This window comes from Jaculus jaculus, chromosome 10 (genome assembly GCF_020740685.1).
Source record: "Jaculus jaculus isolate mJacJac1 chromosome 10, mJacJac1.mat.Y.cur, whole genome shotgun sequence".
Taxonomy (NCBI): domain Eukaryota; kingdom Metazoa; phylum Chordata; class Mammalia; order Rodentia; family Dipodidae; genus Jaculus; species Jaculus jaculus.
This window is the reverse complement of record NC_059111.1, coordinates 24222418-24241675: the sequence shown is the minus strand read 5'-3', so window position 1 is coordinate 24241675 and position 19258 is coordinate 24222418. Positions and strand designations below refer to the sequence as shown.

Genomic DNA, 19258 nt, shown 5'->3' with positions numbered 1-19258 from the left:
TTACTACACCACTTCAGATTCTTCTAAGTATTTTAGAGTTCCCAAAGCTCAAAATTTCTTTGAAATACTAAGGTATTGTGTGGGGGGGGGGGACAGGGACTAAGATATAAGGACAGATAAACTTTCAAACATATACATTTGATTCTTCTGATGTTCTGAGCATTAATCTATCAATTGCTCTGGTAAATGTCTGGAGTTTGGCAGTGTAAGTGAACTATTTCTCTTTTCGTATGTGTATGTGTGGTGTATATGTATCTCTCTGTGTGTGCTCAGAGGTGGGTGAGTGTACATGAGTGTGTGAAGGATAGATAGAGGCTGATACTGGCTACATTACACAATAATTCTCCATCTTATTTTTTGCGATAGGGTCTCTTGCTGAACCTGGAGCCCATTAATTTGGCCAGACCATATGGCCAGTGAGCCCCAGGGATTCTCTGTCTCTGCCTCCCTAGAACTAGGATTACAGGCATGTGCGATCATACAAGGTCTTTTTAACATAGGTCCTAGGGATACAAAACCAGAACTTCATGTGCTTGCATGGACATTTCCCCAGCCATTAACTGCTATTTCTATGTTCATATTAAAATATATTTTGTGGGGCTGGAGAGATCACTTAGCGGTTAAGGCACTTGCCTGCGAAGCCTAAGGACCCATGTTGGACTCTCCAGATTCCCCATAAACCAGATGCACAAAGATGAGGCAAGCACAAGGTCGCACATGCCCACTAGGTAGGTAGCACAAGTGTCTGGAGTTCAGTTGCAGTGGCTGAGGTCCTGGTGCACCAATTCTCTCTGTCTCTCTCTCTCTCTAAAAATAAAAAAATAAATAAATATGTTTAGTTATATGAATAAGCTCAGTGTGAAAACTAGATGGAAACTCACATATTTAATATTAAAAGTAATAATTTGTTATTACCAGAAAAATATTCCTTTATAATTAAGCTGTAATGGTATCGCTGTTACTTCTTATGCGAGGGTGTCAATATAATTAGAAAATAATAGTTTTTGTATCCTCATACGATAAGATATACAGGGAAAACTATACTATACTGGTCACAATCCTATAGCTGGTTGAGTCAGAGCAAATTGAACATAGATGGGCACAGCTCCAAAATTCACATAACAAAATTTATAGGCTGCTACAGTATTACTGGCACCCATCACACTCACTATTTCTCTGTTCCCCAAGTTTATCCTGACTTCCACAATCATAAATTAGCCTTGTCTTCTTTTAAAATCTGTAAGTCACACTATATGTAGCCTAGCTATTATTTCTTGCTCAGTTGTTATCCCCAATCTATGTTGCAATATGTCATTATTTTGCTATGTAATACATCTTTATCTGACTCTATACTTCGACTTTATTAGATGTCTCCATGTTGACTGACATGTAGGTTGAAACTCTGGACAACACTTCTTGTAACTTTTTTTGTTGTTTTTGAGGTAGGGTCTCACTGGCTCAGGCTGACCTGGAATTCACTATGTAGTCTCAGGGTGGCCTCGAACTCACAGCAATCCTCCTACCTCTGCCTCCCAAGTGCTGGGATTAAAGGCGTGCACCCCACACCTTGTGCTTGAAACATTTTTGAATATATAAAAGGTACATGAAATGTGTTGGGTATGTAGTTAGGAGTGGAGCTTCTGGGTCACAAAGTATACATAGATATAATTTTACTAGTAATGTTCAAACAGCTTTCTAAAATATTTGGAACTGCCTCTGCATATACTGAAGTAATGCTAATTTCAGATTGTCACCAAAATTTGATTTCAGCAGTCTCTTTAACTTTAGGTATCCAGATGAGGATGTCCTGATATTTTACTGAAGTTTGCATTTGCCTTTTCATAATAACTACGGAGGTTAAACATCCTATTTTTATTGGTTATTTATGGCTGAGTATTTTTCATGTTTTTCTATAACTGAATAAAAGCTCAGATGTTAAGTACATCTACTGTCTAATCAGATTTGATAAATGCTGTTTCTGTATCCCAATAAAGTTCCCTCATTTCTTTTATTAAAAATATTTTAATTAATTTATTTGACAGAGAAAGAGGGGGAGAGAAAGAGAAAGAGAGAGAGAGAAAATGAGCGCACCAAGGCCTCCAGCCACTGCAAATGAACTCCAGATGCTTGTGCCCCCTTGTACACCTGGCTAACGTGGGTCCTGGGGAATTGAACCTGGGTCCTCTGGCAAATGCCTTAACTGCTAAGCCATCCCTCCAGACCCCTCATTTCTTTTTTGCAGCCAAACCCTTCTTGCTGTGCATTTTGTCTATTACTTAATTTTATTTAAATGAAATGTTATAGCATATATAAACATTTTGTGGATTCCACTTGGTAGTGACTGGTTATCCATGGCAGATACTGTGCCATTGATTATCTGAAATCAAGGGAAAATGGTGGTGGGTTTCTGAATCAAGAAGGGGAAGTAAATAGATTTATACTCATCTTTCTGTTTTATATTCAAATTATAAAACAGTATGTAACTATTAAAAATAATCAAAATATATCTGTGAACCACAGTAATATGCAGGTTAAGGGACCAATTTTTAGCAGATTCACAAAATACTTATTCTTTTAAACTCTTTCCTGTTCCTAAACTTTCACACTGACTTAGTCTTCATGTTCTGATAATCCTGCTTGTGACAACTCTTGACTGTCATGCCTTTTATCCATGCCTAAACTAAATACTATCATATTCAGTTTAGACTCTCATCTTTTTGCTTGAGGTATTCTAGCAACCTCTTAACTGTATCTCTAAGTCCAGAATCACTCTAACCAATCCATCCTATAGATAAAAATTAGTTTTTTGTTCTTAAAATTTATACCACATTATGGATACCTTTGTGAAATACAATATAAATAAAACACAGAAAAAGGTATGCATTGTGAAAGGCAGTATTTTAAAATATTAGCTATAATAGATAAATTTACTTTGTCAGAGGCTGGGGAAATGGCTTAGCAGTTAAGGCGTTTGCCTGCGAAGCCTAAGGATCCAGGTTCAATTCCCCAGGTCCCACGTAAGCCAGGTGCACACTGGGATGCATGCGTCTGGAGTTCATTTGCAGTGGTTGGAGGCCCTGGAGTGTCCAATCTCTCTCTCTCTCTCTCTCTGCCTCTTCCTCTCTCTCTATCTCTCTCTCTCTCAAACAAACAAACAAACAATGTTCTAAAACCCTTGACTTATGTATTTACCTCAGCATGTTCTGGGAACTGGCCTGACACTAGCTTGGGGACTCTATGTGAGTAGCTTGCTCTAGCTGCTTGTATATGCAATGAGGAAAATAGCCTTGAGAGTAAATTGGGTCATATTATTGTTTGTTTAAAATACTGCAATTAATTCCTCCTCACTGTCTAAAGCATGAGGCCCAAATGCTTTTCAATGATTCTTTTCAAACTTCTTCTCTGCCATACTTTTGCCTTCATCCAAATTCCTCACCTGACCTCTGATCTCCAGTGCCTCTACATTTTGAAACACTGCCCTTTGGGGCCTTTTCTCTTCCGCGTCACTGTCTCTCCACTGACCTGTGCTGGCTGTAGTCTGAGACCAAGTGCTTCGTCACCCGCTCCCACAGCTTTGCAGGGGGACGGGGTTCAGTAACTGCTCAAAGGCTACGAACAATGGCCTGAGAAGGAAGGCTGACAAAGACACTTCTACATGGCTTTAGCTTGATAAAATGATAAAAACTTTCTCTTCTTTGCTCATGGAAGAGTTCACTGAGGCTGAGATTCATGACCAAAGAACGAGCTTATTTTTCAAGTTGAAGGACATACTCACCTTGAACCGCCTTAAAACTTAGTAAAGAAAGGAATGTCCTTTCCTCTTGTACTTCATCTTAGGTAAAGCTTTTACATATTGATACCTTTCAACTAAAAATAAGGTAGTCACACTTCAAGCCAAGTTGATGAACCAATGGTACGATGTGCTCAGGAAAAACAGCAGCAGCGGTTCCTGCAGACCCAGACCCCATAGACGATACCTCCCCAGACAGAGGGAACTGGGTCAGCACTGCTCAAGTGGAGGGAAAGGGCATGAGTAAAAGCAGACCAGTCTAATGTATACATCTATGTCTTTTTAAAAAAAAATCCTTAAATTCAAAGTCTTTTAAGCTATGCCAACAATATGGCTACAGCCTCTTGAAAAACTTAAGCCATTGACTCTAATAGACATTGAGCAGGACAAAATTAAGCCAACTTGTGGAAGATAAAAGCTCTTCAAACTCGATTGTTTTTATTATGTACTAATGAAAACTGAATTTTAATTTTTCATGACAATAAAGCAAAAGTCAAAACAACTATAAAGTAAAATAACAATAAAATGCAATTCTTAAATCTCTCCAGGAGTCAAGGTCATGTACATGCTGGTCTCTTCCACAGAGCACAGCTGGATGGATACTTTTCTCAGCTGCCTCCAAACTCATGTCCCACTATCAAGTCTTCTCCATCCCAGCTCCTCTGCTCTACGCCAGAGTCCACAAGCTCCATAAACAATCTGACTCTTCTCTCAGCCCTAGTCCTGGCAGAGAACAGCAACATTTTATTCAACTAGGGAACGATTCAACAAGAGGACATCACAATCATAAATTCTATAAGAACCAAAAACTGGTGCGCCACAGTTTACAGAGCAAAACCTACTTGACAACAAACTAGAATTCCAATACCACCATAGTAGGGATTTTAATATCAACTATCATCAGTAGACAGTTCATCCAAGCCAAAAATCAACAGGGAAATAATAGATATTAGTAGCATCATAGATCAATTGGACCTAACGGACATCTGCGGAACCTTCCACCCTAAATCTACAGAATACACATTCTTCTTAACAGCCCATGGAAACTTCTCCAAAATAAACCATATATTGAGGTATAAATCACACCTCCAAAAATTCAGGAAAATTGACGTTATTTCCCACATCATATTGGACCACAATGCCTCAACGATAGAAATTAACAATAGAAATTACACCATCTCCTGGAGAACAAAAAAACATGCTATTAAACATATGGAAAAAATCAAAAAGAAAACTGTAAAATTTCTAGAACTGAATGATAACAAAAACACAACATACCAAAACTTATGGGACATAATGAAGGCAGTGCTTAGGGGAAAATTCATAGCACTAAATGCCTGCATAACAAAGACACAATGCTCTCAAATGAATACCCACCTAAAGGCATTGGAAAAAGAAGAACAATTCAACCTAAGCATTCCAAACAGAAAGAAATAATTAAGATCAGAGCAGAAATTGATGAACTGGAAACTAAGAAAACTGACAAAACCAAGAGCTGGTTCTTTGAGGGAAAAAAAAAAAAAGCCCATTGATAAACCCCTTGCTAATTTGATCAAACATAAAAAGAGAAGTCTCAAATTAAAAAATCAGAAATGAAGGGAGTGGTCACAACAGACATCAATGAAATTGGAAGAATCATCAGGACATACTACCAAAACCTCTACTCTACAAAATTGGAAAACTCAGAAGAAATGGATGAATTCCTAGATATATACCACCTACCTAAACTAAATCCTGAACAGATAAATTTCCAAAACAAGTCAATTACATCCATTGAGACTGAAAATGGAATCAAAAACCTCCCCAAAAAGAAAAGCCCAGGACCTGATGGATTCTCAGGTGAATTATACCAAACTTTCATCAAAGAACTGAAACCACTTTTTCTGAAGCTTTTTAACATAATCAGAGAACATGAAATGCTCCCCAACTCCTTGGTAGCATCATCCTAATACCAAAACAAGACAGAGATACAAGAAAACAAACTATAGACCTATATCCCTGATGAACTTAGATACAAAAATCCAGAACAAGGGGCTAGAGAGATGGCTTAGCGGTTAAGGCATTTGCCTGCAAAGCCAAAGGTCCTCAGTTCAATTCCCCAGGACCCACATAAGCCAGATGCACAAAGGACACATACATCTGGAGTTCGTTTGCAGTGGCTGGAGGCTCTGGCATGTCCATTCTCTCTCTCCCTCTCTCTGCCTCTTTCTCTCTCAAATAAATAAAAATAAAGTAAAAAAAATTCTCGCAAACCAAATCTAATTTCTCCTGGACCCAGACCAAATGTTACTCATTAACACAAACAAGTAAACAAACAAAAAACTTTCTTTGCATCTCAACTAAAATCCAAGACTTTTCTGTACATATTTATCTGTTATTTTTATGGCCCTTATCATTTTTCTGTTTTACTCAAAATTACTTCTGCCCATTGTATATTATAATACAAAGTCAAAACTCTCCTATTTCTGTGTTCCAAACCAGGGTCAAGGACAGGATATGTATACTGTAGTTAACAAGTGAAGCTTATTCCTCAGTTAAAAGTATTTCATTCCAGCCAGGCATGGTGGCGCACGCCTTTAATCCCAGCACTCTGAGGCAGAGGTAGGAGGATCGCCGTGAGTTCAAGGCCAGCCTGAGACTCCATAGTGAATTCCAGGTCAGCCTGGGCTAGAGTGAAACCCTGCCTTGAAAAACCAAAATATATATATATATATATTTCATTCTAGAAAGATGAACTGTCTTTCCTTCTCCTCTCTACCTTTTTCCAAGTACTCTAAATTCAGGATATGAAACTAGAAAATAACTTCATAAGGAACTTTATAATTCTTATATAGTTAAGAAAAAACTATTGCTACAGATGAAAGGTGTGGCTTCCCTTCATGTAACTGTCGTAGCACCTTAGTACCTCTGCCTTCCTCCTACTCTCCCCACCCTGAGACTGACAACTGACTGATAGGATTAGTAGCGCTATTCTAATAACCCAGCTTAGCTAAAGGCCAGGAAAAAAAAAGACAGCCTCAATCTGAATTACATGGCCTGGGAATCCATCCAATTATTAAGTAGAGTAACTGTTATTAGCTCTCCCAATCAAAGGAGAGGCAGCTGTTAATCTTTAGTGGCCTGCAAAGGCTGCTGGCCTTTGTACTTGACTTCTCTATGGACAGCAATTATGTTCTTTGTGATCACGGAGGAAGGCCTTCCTGGCCTTTTAGACAGAGGTGGCAGATGGGAAAACTGTCTGCATGTTCATTAACAGGATAGGCCAGGCATTTGTTCTGAGCATCTGCGGCATCTTAGATCTGGTTAGATAAAATACAAGTAGATTTGAGAAGTGTATGAATTTAGAACTCAGTAGCCCAATTTATAGAGATGGGGATCCTGGAGTGTAATTTTTTTATGCTTGTTGTTCTCCACAAGCAAAACTTTCCTAACAGTTCAAAGACTTAGTTCTACTTTCTATCTTTGCATATTATTGTAAGCTAAAGGAAGCAAGCAAAACAAGCTTCCTATACCCTTGTTTTTTCTCCTTAAAAGAGTCTAAGCTGGCATTGCTGGCTTCATCATGTTCCTATCTTCTGAGTAAGTGTCTATGCTCATATTTACTTTTTAAAAAAATTTTTATTTATTTATTTATTTATTTGAGAGTGACAGACACAGAGAGAAAGACAGATAGAGGGAGAGAGAGAGAATGGGTGCGCCAGGGCTTCCAGCCTCTGCAAACGAACTCCAGATGCGTGCGCCCCCTTGTGCATCTGGCTAACGTGGGACCTGGGGAGCCGAGCCTCGAACCAGGGTCCTTAAGCTTCTCAAGTGCTTAACCGCTAAGCCATCTCTCCAGCCCATACATTTTTTTTATTTATGAGAGAGACAGAGAGGTATAGAGAGGGGGGAGGAGGGTGTACCAGGACTCCAACTGCTGCAAATGAACTCCAGACGCATGCGCCACTTTGTGCCTCTGCCTTACATGGGTCCTGGGGAACTGAACCTGCTTTTGGCTCTGCAGGCAAGGGCCTTAACTACTAAGCCATCTCTCCAGCCCTATGCTCAGTTTTTAAGCTATAGGCATGAACACTGAAAGGACTGAGTTCTGGAGGCAAGGTTACCCTAACAGTGAAATTACAAACTTGGAATAAGTGTTGCCATAAAAGTGAAATCATGAACTATAGTTTGGATACTTAGGTATTAGGATAAGTGAAAAGGAGAAAGGCTGGAAAAGCTTCATTAAAACCAAAGGAACAATTTATTTGTGATGATAATTAAAGTATGGCCTCTATGAAAAGCTTTCTCAGGGGTGTTGAATCCTGCAATTTCTGACCTGTGTGGACTAAGGAGAAGGGAGCAGGGTAAGAGTTCATTATAGGCCAACAACATTCATAATATCAGAATGTAACTATTTTTCTCTTCTTTATCTTCAACCTCTCTGTGTGGTTGGTTACCTTCTTGTCGCTTGAAAAATACCTGACAAAAATCAGCTTAAGGGAGTAAAGGCTTATTTTAGTTTACCATTACCAGTTATATTCCATCCTTCAGGAAGGCATGACATAGGAGCTTGGATCTGAGATGGTTACATTCAGCCCAAAGTGAGGAACCGGAGAGTGAGGAATGCTAGTGCTCAGGTACCTCCTTTTTTTTTTTTTTTAATTTTTTTTCTTTGTTTTTTATTTATTTGAGAGCGACAAACACAGAGAGAAAGACAGATAGAGGGAGAGAGAGAGAATGGGCGCGCCAGGGCTTCCAGCCTCTGCAAACAAACTCCAGACGCGTGCGCCCCCTTGTGCATCTGGCTAACGTGGGACCTGGGGAACCGAGCCTCGAACCGGGGTCCTTAGGCTTCACAGGCAAGCGCTTAACCACTAAGCCATCTCTCCAGCCCAGGTACCTCCTTTTAATACAACCTGGGACTCCAGTCCATGAATGGTATTGCCCACAGCTAAAGTAGATCTTCGCAACTCAATGAACCTAATCAAGATCATCCCTCACAGGCATGCCCAGAGGCCGACCTAATCTAGGTGATTCCTTACAGGTGATTCGTGGTCCTATCAAGTTGACAATCAATACAAACCAACACATTCTCCAAAACTGCCCCAGCACTCAGTCTAGTGAGAGATGGACTCAAAAAATAAATGTGATACGAGATAGATGCAACAACGAAAGGAAGTAAACAGAAGTGCATGCACAAAGAAAGAAGGGAAGAGTATTTTTACTAGCTTTTGAAAGGCACAACTGGTGTCAACGTGGACAGTTTTCTTAGTTACTATATCAAAATAAAGGATAATAGACCCAAGTTAAGAAATTATATGTTTCTTTGTACAACTCCTTCATGCTCCCACTTTTCCCAACTTCGAGGTCTACTCACTATTTTAAAGTACTAAGAACAGTCTTGCCAAAGCAATTCCTTCTTTCTCTGTCCCTATAACTCAAAGGTCCTACATGTTCTAAATCTATGAAACAAAACAAATTCAGGACCACAAGACTCAGGAGAGTTTTCTGGGGGAAAAGGAGATGATATCAGTAAGAGCCAGTGACACAGACAAACTCTTCTGCGCCCAGCAGCTCCCAGGCTCTGCTTGCTTGAGCCAGAGAGAATGAGGAAGAGGAGAGTATTCCTATAGAAGCCAGTTTCTCTCCGTTACAACACTTGCACTCCTTTACTGATCTTCCTATTTATTTAATTATAAACAACATCATGCAGATTATTTACCAATTGCAAATGATGCACTAAGTGTTCTAACGGTTTTTGTTCCAAACTGGATATAGCAAAAAGTCAGTATTCAATAAATATTTACTGAATTGAAGAAGCACAGTCTCATTTCTGGTACTCTTAACACTACATGTTCTCTTTTAAGAGGAGGGAAAGCACATCGACAATGAGAAAGAAAAGGCTCAGAAACATCCATGTGCTTGGAAAAGTCCAGTTAGCTGTACATGTAGGAAAGCTAGGAACTGTGGGAGAGGGCCAGGGAGGGCAGACTGTAGTCTCAAGTCTGCCTGGAAGGGACAAGTCCAGAAGGGAGTAGCTAAAAAAAATAAGGCTAACTGTAGGACCTGTTAGCCAACTATGCTTACAATTTGCTACACTCATTTGAGGCCTTTTGTTTCCTATTGTCAAAAACAAGTAAGGTCCAGACACTTTTACATCCCTAGGAGAGAGAAGAATATATTTTTTGTTTTGTTTTGTTTTCCCGAGGTAGGGTCTCACTCTAGCTCAGGCTGACCTAGAGTTTATTATGTAGTCTCTCAGGGTAGCCTTGAACTCTCGGCGATCCTCCTGCCTCTGCTTCCCAAGTGCTGGGATTAAAGGCGTGCGCCATCATGCCTGGCAAGAAGAATAATTTTAAGGAATGAAAATAGGAATACAAATTTCACTTTCCTCAGAATACCAAATTGGAGAGCTACTGAGAGCAAGATGTTAGCAGCTTACCATGTGGCAGGCCCTGGGCCATATTCTTAGGACAATCTTGCAAAGCTGTAGTAAATATCCTGGTGACACAGCTAAGAAAACTAGTCCTACAGGAATCAAATTTACACAGGTAAAAATGCCCGAATTTAAACAGGTATAAATGCAGAACTTGGGACTAAACCTAGGTCCATCTAACTTCTGAATGTATGAAAGGCTTAAGCATGAACACAGGGAGAAAATCTAGTATATGGCTACAGGTTTTTGCTTGACCTCTTGGACATTTTTTTTTTGACAAGTCATGATGTCTATTTATTTCCCACGTAGTCTGCGCCCGGCTGAGCATGTCCTGCCTGCATACAGGCGCCGGGCCCTTCTTCCTACTGGCTACCTATGGCACACAGCTTGGCAACTACCAGGCACATGGCCTGAAAAGCAACCAAGACACGCTGTCAGTCCAGCTGTCCTATGCGCTGGCCTCCCATCACCAGCATCATTCGCAGTCATGGGGACAGTGGTTGCCTGGCAACATGGAAGCAGCTCTGGTGGCCATTTCTGGGCTGAAAGGGAGACTTTAACACCCCCCCCCCCCGCTCCAAAAAAAAAAAAAACATGAGGGAGAGCCCTCTGAGGACTCCCTTCTTGTATGTTCATGGGTTCAAGGATGGCAGAAGGGACACAGACAGGCCTAGATGTCCCTAGATTCCTCTGCCCAGGGCTGACAGCAGAGCAAGGCTGGACAGGTGAGGCATGGCTGTGAAGACTGGGAAGAGGCTGGGGGAAAAAGACACGCTGTCATGCGTGGGGCTGGAGGACATCACAGAGCATGGGTCAGACATGACCTAGGTCGCTGTAAGGCAGGAGTTGAGTCTGCAACCCAAGTTCATCATGTGTGATCAGGGGTCCAGGGGATGCTGGCACCTGGCTAGGGCTGGCAGTGAGCGATTCCCAAGGGGCCAAGAGTTCAACTCCAATGGGGCAGGGCTTCAGGAAGGATCGTGAGGAACCATGTGTCCTATGGCTCATGTCCCACCCATTGCTTCACTAAGTGGCCTGGTGGCAGCCCTGGGATTCTAGAAAAGACTTCACCGATGACTGGGGCTGCTGGGGGTCAGGGGAAATAGTGCTACCTGCACTCTGCTGGCTCTTCTCCAGGAGGGTCTGGGACCAATACAGTACAAAACAGGAGAGTGAAGAAAAAAGGGGGGATACAAGTCCATCTTAACATGTGGGTCCAATTTCCTTTTGTTTCTCTCTTGGGCAGCCAGCCCGATGAGGAAATGTAAAAACATCAGGAGACTTCAGTGGCTGAGGGACAGGACCATGTGGGGTCTCTCACTCTTGCTGCTCCTCGTTGCTGGTGCTTGGTGTCCGGCTATGCAGCTGACTCCTGAGTTGTTCGATCACCTCTGGGTTCTGCTGCTGCATGTGCTGGGCAAACTGCTGACCCGCCTGTATGAGGCTGGCCAGATCATTCTGTGATGGACTGCTGCCTGGTGTGCCCAAGGGATTGTGGGTACCGGAGATCATGCCTGACATGAACTGCTGCACTTGAGGACTGCTCATCAGGTTCGAGGCCATGGTCATGAAGCCTGGGTTCTTGAGTAGGCCAACGATGTCCAAACCACCCATGCCTCCTGTAGGACTCGGTGCTTCCCGCAGCTTTAGCTCCGTGATGTTAAGGTTGGACTTGTACGTGTCATTGTCAGGGTCCAGCTCCAGGGCCTTCTTGTAGTAGGCCACAGCCTCTGCATGCCTGTTCAGGCTGGACAGCGCCAGGCCCATGCGGCCATAGGCTTTGCTGTAGCCTGGGTCAATCCCGATGGCCCTCTCATAGTCTTGCACAGCCCCCACGTAGTTGCCCAGCTTGCTGTAGGCTGCGGCTCTGTTACAGAAATAGACGGCATTGGCGGGGTTGAGCTCTATGGCCTTTCCATACAAGTGCACAGCTGCCTCGAAGTTCTCCAACTTCATCTGCTCATTGCCTTCAGTTTTAAGGCGCTCTGCCTCTGCTGAGTCCTCCTCAGAAGGTGGCGTCCAGTCGGAGCTCCTCCGGCTGTGTGGCATCTCCTTGCTTCAAAAATTTCCGACAGGGTCTGGGGCAGTGCCAGGTCACTGTCTTCCACTGTCACTCCAAATGCAGTCTCCAAGCACTGGATGGCAACTTCCAGGCTCTCCTGTGCATCAGATGAGAGCCCACCATGCCGCAGCTGGTCATGTAGAAACTGGATGATTGCATAAGCCAGACGCTTCCTGCTGTCCATCTTGAGGCCAGAGGAGCCACACAGGCTTGCTCAGGGTCTCTCAGACGACCGAGCCCCGACCACCGACGGCTGCGCCTGCGCACCGCGGCGCCACCTCTTACACATTTTTTTATTACTAAATACTCAAATTTCCAAAGTTTTGTTTAAATTGTTATTAAGCAAAATCTTAAAACAATTTTAGATATATAAAAGGGCTACAGGGCTGGGCGTGGTGGCACACGCCTTTAATCCCAACACTCAGGAGGGCCACCCTAAGACTACATAGTGAATTCCAGGTCAACCTGGGATAGAGTGAAACCCTACCTCAACAAAGGTGGGGGGGGGGTGCTACAGGGACAATAGAGAGTTTCTGCAAGTCTTTACCCAGTTTTACTTTATAGTAACCTCTTATACATTCATGATGCATTTATCAAAACTAAAAAAATATGTTGGTACTATAGATGCTTAACCATATACCACTGTCTTTACTTGGATTTTCCCACTTGTCCTACTGATGTCCTCTTTTCTTCTAGGGTGGAATCTGGAAAACCATACTACATCTAGCTTAATCCTGTTTTGAAGACAAGGTATTATTAAAGGCAGGATTCTGAGTGCTTGTATATTGGCATCTCTTAGCAGCTTAAAGACATTCTTGAAAGAATCTAGGCTCAGAAAATGTAAAGGGCTGTAAGTCTGACCATCACAAGTAAATAAAAAAGGAAAAGAGAGAGCTCAGATTCTAAGGGACTGAAATATGAGTAGTTCTTTTCACTGGTGGTGCAGTACTTGAGACTGTCAGGAAATGGATGGAAAATGTGTACACAGCAGGAGAGAAGCAGACCTTGGGTGAGGTGGGAGGAAATGTGGGGATAGGGTTAGAAGAAACCCCAGATGGTCCAAGATGGGTTCCCTATGGCTCCAGCCTCAATTGGTCTTCAACACTTTTCACAGTGAGCCTTTTCAACTCCCTTTCCTTTCCTACCTGGGTACTACAGAATCCAAGCTCATCTCTGTAGAGTCTCATTCCAACTTCAACACAGATACTGCTTCAACTTCAGAGAAAGCCTTCACCATATTTATTGCATTTTTCTTTACTAGTTTTCTTTTTGGAGATGGAGACACCAAGCAGCTAAGTTAAAAGCCTTGCAATAGAGCACAGGAAAATTAAGCACTGCTGACTTCAGGGATGATTCTGCTAGAAAGTACGGGTGTCTCCTTATTTAGTCTAGAGGAAATGCAAGGAAGGAAATGGCTAGTGATCGGCAATGTCAGTTTTCCAGATGAATCATCTGAAGTCTGCTCTCTGGTTTAGGCCCCTCTCTTCTGAAGCATTAAATAAGGGCATATGAGAGAAAATCAGAGGCAAAAACACTGCGACATAAGATTCATAACATTATTGGATTCTTTTAGGAAGGTGGCAAAAAAGTTTGGGGGACTTCAAGTTGTACTTTAGTATTGGATGAAAAATGCCCAATATAAATTCTGAACTTCTGTTCTCCTTTAAAATATACCTTCTTATGTGACGGGTCTTTCCAGTACACATACTCTTTCTTATTGATTTTGCTAATGCAAACATGAACACATATTTACTGAAGAGTTAATTCTAACACTAGAGCTACTCTGTATTGTTACTTGTAGTTAGTCAGAATAAGGTCTTCACTAAAGGTGAACTAAAACATTTAAAAGTGCTTATTTAAGGCAAACAAAACTCAAAGGAGTCATTAAGCCTAGCGAGCACAAGACCATTATGAACTACAGAATCTTACTTCTTTATGAAAAGGTAAGTATAAATCTCCTTGGCCATTGCAAAGGATACTCTGAGGTCTAATTCAAGAGAAATTTGACAATTCATATTTACATATTTAATCTGGAGCCTACAGTCGATTTTTGCTTTAATTCAGTATGCAAGTTTATATACCTATAACACAGGGAAGTAAGGTTATCATTAGAAAAGAAATGTAAAGATCCTAAAAGGAAACTTTACTTATAAAAATATTGATTTTAAAGTATTAAGCAGATCACATGAACAGATATTTTGCAGTGAGGAAAAGAAAAGTAGGGATCTGAGAAAGGTAAGTAGAAATGGTATAGTTCATGGAGGTAGGTAGTAAGGTGGAAAGGACATTTAAAAGTTGCTAACTATGTGATATAAAGGTTTGCAAAAGAAAGGCTTTTCCACCCATCTGTAGCCCAGACCCATACTGCCCCCTGGACTGTGAGCTGCTTGGAGACAAGGACTGTCTCTCACTCACTGTTCAGGGACTAGCAGCATAGGACATAAAAATGAAGCTGATGTGATAATTTTGCCATCGTGGGAGTCTCAACTCTTCTTTTTTACTTATTAACCAAATAACATCAGACTAGTTGTTTGTTCTCTTGATGTCTGTGTTCTTATTCAAAAGAGGGCTAATTCCCATCTTAAGAGGTCACTGAAAGGGTTAAATAAATGAATAGCCATAAATGTCACCAGCATTTTCTATTTCCCCCACACTTCTCCAGGTAAGTACCTAGAATAGTCTCATAAAATGAATGTCAGTACCTACCCCATGTTCTTTTAAGTTTCATGACTCTTTTGAGCTCTGTTTGCTTTAAATAAGCAGACTGTTAAGAACTCTCACTTTTCTTTATTGTTTTTGGAGGGACACGCATGTGCAAGTGGTATGCACACGTAGTGAAGATGTATGTGGGAGGTTGAGCATCCCCTATCATTCTTCCACCTTATTTCCATGAGGCAGAGTCTCTCACTAAACCCAGAATTCCTTGTTTTTTGGTTAGACTGTGTATTAGTTATGTTCTCATTGATATAAACAAATATCCAACAAAAGGCAACTTAAGGAAACAAAGGTTATATTTTGGGCTTAGTTTAAAAAAATTTTTTTTGTTAATTTATTTGGGAGAGAGAAAGTGAGAGAAATAGAGAGAGAATGGGCATGCCAGGACCTCTAGCCACTACAAACGAACTCTAGATGCATGCGCCTCCTTGTTCATCGGGCTCACATGGGTCCCGGTACTGAGAGAAAGAAAGATAGAGCTATCTGAGTTCAATAGTTCGGGTAGGTTTAGATGTCAAGCTCTTGTAAAACCACAATTACTAAGACTGGTGCAGCTTCTGCCTTTCTGGACCACTGAAGGAGTGACTGCATTAAGAACAATGGGTCTTATGAAGAGATACAGGAGTGCTCATGAGTGTCATAGGAAGACCAAACACAATGTGGATATTAGTGAAGAAACATTCCCTTTGAGGAAGTAATATTAAAGCTGAGACTATTACGATCAGTAGGTAGACCCTCAGCTAAAATAAAGTATTTATGAGAGAACCATACTTTAGTACAGCTTTAAGATATCACAAAGAACCCAGGATAGGGCTGGAGAGATGGTTTAGCGGTGAAGGTGTTTACTTACGAAGCCAAAGGACCCAGGTTCAATTCCCTATTACCCATGTAAGCCAGATGCACAAGGGGGCACATGCATCAGTGGCTAGAGGCCCTGGTGCTCCCATTCTCTCTCTGTCTCCTCTCCCTCACTCTCTGCTTGCAAGTAAATAAATAAAATAAAAAATCTAAAAAAGAAAAGAATCAAAAAAACAAAAAATGAGAACTGGGTGTAGTGGCACATGCCTTTGATCCCAGCACTTGGGAGGCAGAGGGAGGAGGATAACTGTGAGTTCAAGGCCACCCTGAGACTACATAGTGAATTCCAAGTCAGTCTGGGCTACAGCAAGACCCTATCTCAAAAAAAAATGTGTGTTCCCCCCGCCCCCAGGATATATCTCTCTAAGAACATTAAAAGTCTAATGTTAGGAGCTGATTGACACTAGGAAGACAGGAGATTCAAGGTCATTTTTAGCTATATAGGGAATTTGAGGTGAGTCTGGGCTACATGAGACCATGTATCAGAAACAAAAACAATAAATAAGTCTGTTACAATATTTATTATTAGGCATTGAATGAACTGCAAATGAAATGTGAACCCAAGTAAAACAAGAATTCTGAGGATGGGGAGAATTCCTGCCTTTAGCCCAGGGATGAGGAGGGCTGTGATAGAAGGATCACTGGAGCTCTCTGGTCAGGCTGTGTGCTGTTTTTACAAGGTCAAGTGTTGTTAAGTGTTACTTTACAAAGACTGTCTTATGGACTGGAGAGATGGCTTAACAGTTAAGGCATTTGCCTGCAAAGCCAAAGGACCCAGGATTCAATTCCCCAGGGCCCACAGAAGCCAGATACACAAGGGGATGCATGCATCTGGAGTTTGTTTGCAGTGGATGGAGGCCCTGGAGTGCCCATTCTCTCTCTCTTTCTCTCTGCCACCCTCTCTCTCTCTCTCTCTCTCTCTCTCTCTCTCTCTAAAATAAATAAAAATTTTAAAACAGACTGTCTTATATAATATCACAATACAGCATAGTTAACATAGCAATTATTCCCACTAGTCCCACTTACGTGGGGAAAATTAAAACAGAGGAGGTAAGTAACTTGCTTATGATTAAATACATAGTACTGATATGGGAGTCAAACTCAGATGTGTCAGACATTATAATTGAGCTTTTAGCCACCATACTAAATTTCCCTTCTGTACAGAATGCACTGAAACCAAAATTGTTTAACTGAACCAAAAACTGTGTGAAGTGAGTGTAGTTGTGTAAAACGTTAAGGTTGGAAAGTTTCTTTAGATAGATGATAGCATTATGAACATGATGAACCATAAACTTGTGGATGAGAGATGCCTACACAGGGGCTAATGAGATGGCTAAGTCAGTAACGTGCTTGCTGCATAAGCATGAGGACCTGAGTTCAGACCCCCAGCACCCACATAAAATGTTAAGCATAGTGAACACACTTGAAATCCCATCACCAGGGAGGTGGAGACAGGAGGATCCCTGATGAGCTTGTCTAGCCAAATCAGAGCTCCAGGTTTGGGGAGAGCCTTTCTTAAAGAATAACATGAAGACTGATTGAAGTCCAGCCCTTGTTTCCCCATGCATGTGAACACATGTGCACCCACACATATATGTGCAAAGAAAAGAAGAAAAAGAGAGATGGCTTTGTATTATTCCTAAGAGGAAGAATACTGTATCAGTTACTTTCTTGTTGCTATGAACCTGACCAGAAGCAACTTAGGAAAGGAGTTTATTTTGGCTTACAGTTCCAGAAGGTCAAGTTCATTGTGGAGTGTAAGGCATGGCTGGCTGGAGCAGGAAAAGAGTGGGTCACTTCTCAGCGGAGTTTAGGAAGTAGAGAATGAACAGCAAGTAGGGCTGGGTTGTAAAACCTCAAGGCCAACCCCAGTGACACTTCCTCAAGCAGGGCTCCAGTGCCTAAAGGCTCTATAATCTTCCCAACAAGGGCTAATTTACTGAACACCAAGTATTCGAATATATGAACCTACGTGGGACATTGTACATTCTCCACAAAAGCTACTGAAGCTTGGGAAAGGCCCATTACGTAAGTAGCTAAGAATGACTAGTAAAAGTCATAAAGAATTGTAGAATCTAAGAATTTTACAATGAAAATGATCTAACTCCTTTATCAAAGTTTGACACTATCAGATGAGAGAATGATGTGCTCTACAATACACTGAGGTGGTCATTTTGCATAGTAGGGACATGTATATTCTCTGCAGTCTTACTGGATTGCTTTTGGTGTATTTTATAACTCACTGTCTTGATTCATATATAAATAGGCTTTTGCCACATAAATTCAGCTAACAATCTATCATTTCAAATATATAAGGAACACACACACACACAGGGTACTTTAGAAGACCAAATCTAAAGAAAGCAACAGCAACAACAACAACAAAACCTACACAACTAAACTTTCTGCACTGACCTCTGCATTCATCAATAAAGAACACACACTGCAGGCTATTTATCCCCCCCCCCCCCCGGGCGTGCGTGCGTGCATGCGTGCACACGTGTGTGTGTGTGTGTGTGTGTGTGTGTGTGTGTACACATGAGCAGGTTATGTGGAGGCCAACAGACAACCTTGGGTGTCATTCCTCAAGAACAGGGCCCACCTTTTAATTTTTTTCATTTTGAAGAAAGGTCTCTCATTGGTGGGGAACTAGCCAACAAGGCTAGAATGGCTGGCCAGAGAGCTCCAGGGATTTACCTGACTGCTTCGCTAGTACTGGGATTACAAGTTTGCATCACCATGCCTGCCATCTTTATATGAGTTACAATGACTGAATTTAGGTCTTCATGCTTACAACTTAAGCACTTTACTGACTTATGGACTAAGCTATCTCCCTAGCCCTACAGTGAAGAGAAGTTGAAGCAGGGAGTCATACACCAGGTATTTCCTTTAAAAGTAGTTCTGGCTAAACTATATAAAGGACAGACAGAATGTAAAGGAGTAAGAGAAAAACAAGACAAAATTAGAGTTTAATTATCAGACAATTCAAATGGAGAATACTGGCTGGCTATATGAACATCTGAAAGAACTGGGCTTCGTTACTGACTGGAAGAAAGAGATAATTTATCAAAAATTAACTTTTAAAAATAAAAGTAACTTTTTAAAAAATATTTTTATTTACAAACAGAGAGGGAGAGAAAGAAGGGGTGTGCCAGGGCCTCCTGCCACTGCAAATGAATTCCAAATGCATGCACCATTTTGTGCATCTGGCTTTACGTAGGTACTAGGGAATCAAACCTGCATCATCAGGCTTTATAAGCAAGCACCTTTAACCACTGAGCCATCTCTCCAGACCTAAAAGTATCTTGTACATATAAGACAAATTGGTCTGGCAGAGAATCATAACACCCTCCTTGAAATAACTTAAAGTTAAGTTTGGTCAAGTAGGCTTAAAAAGAATCTCACACAGGCTACAGAG

The 19258-nt window shown here is 41.4% G+C and overlaps 2 protein-coding genes across 3 annotated transcripts in view; both read right to left on the bottom strand.

The window, feature by feature from the left end:
* Positions 1 to 19258, bottom strand: part of Scaper (S-phase cyclin A associated protein in the ER) — a 424329-nt gene that overhangs the window by 157409 nt on the left and 247662 nt on the right. The gene's annotated exons all lie outside the window — the stretch shown is intronic.
* Positions 11207 to 12494, bottom strand: LOC101609759 (small glutamine-rich tetratricopeptide repeat-containing protein alpha-like). Its single transcript, XM_045160232.1, is given in 2 exon segments — positions 11207 to 12262; positions 12265 to 12494. Coding segments are annotated over 2 exon segments (927 nt in total). The 5' UTR covers positions 12452 to 12494; the 3' UTR covers positions 11207 to 11522.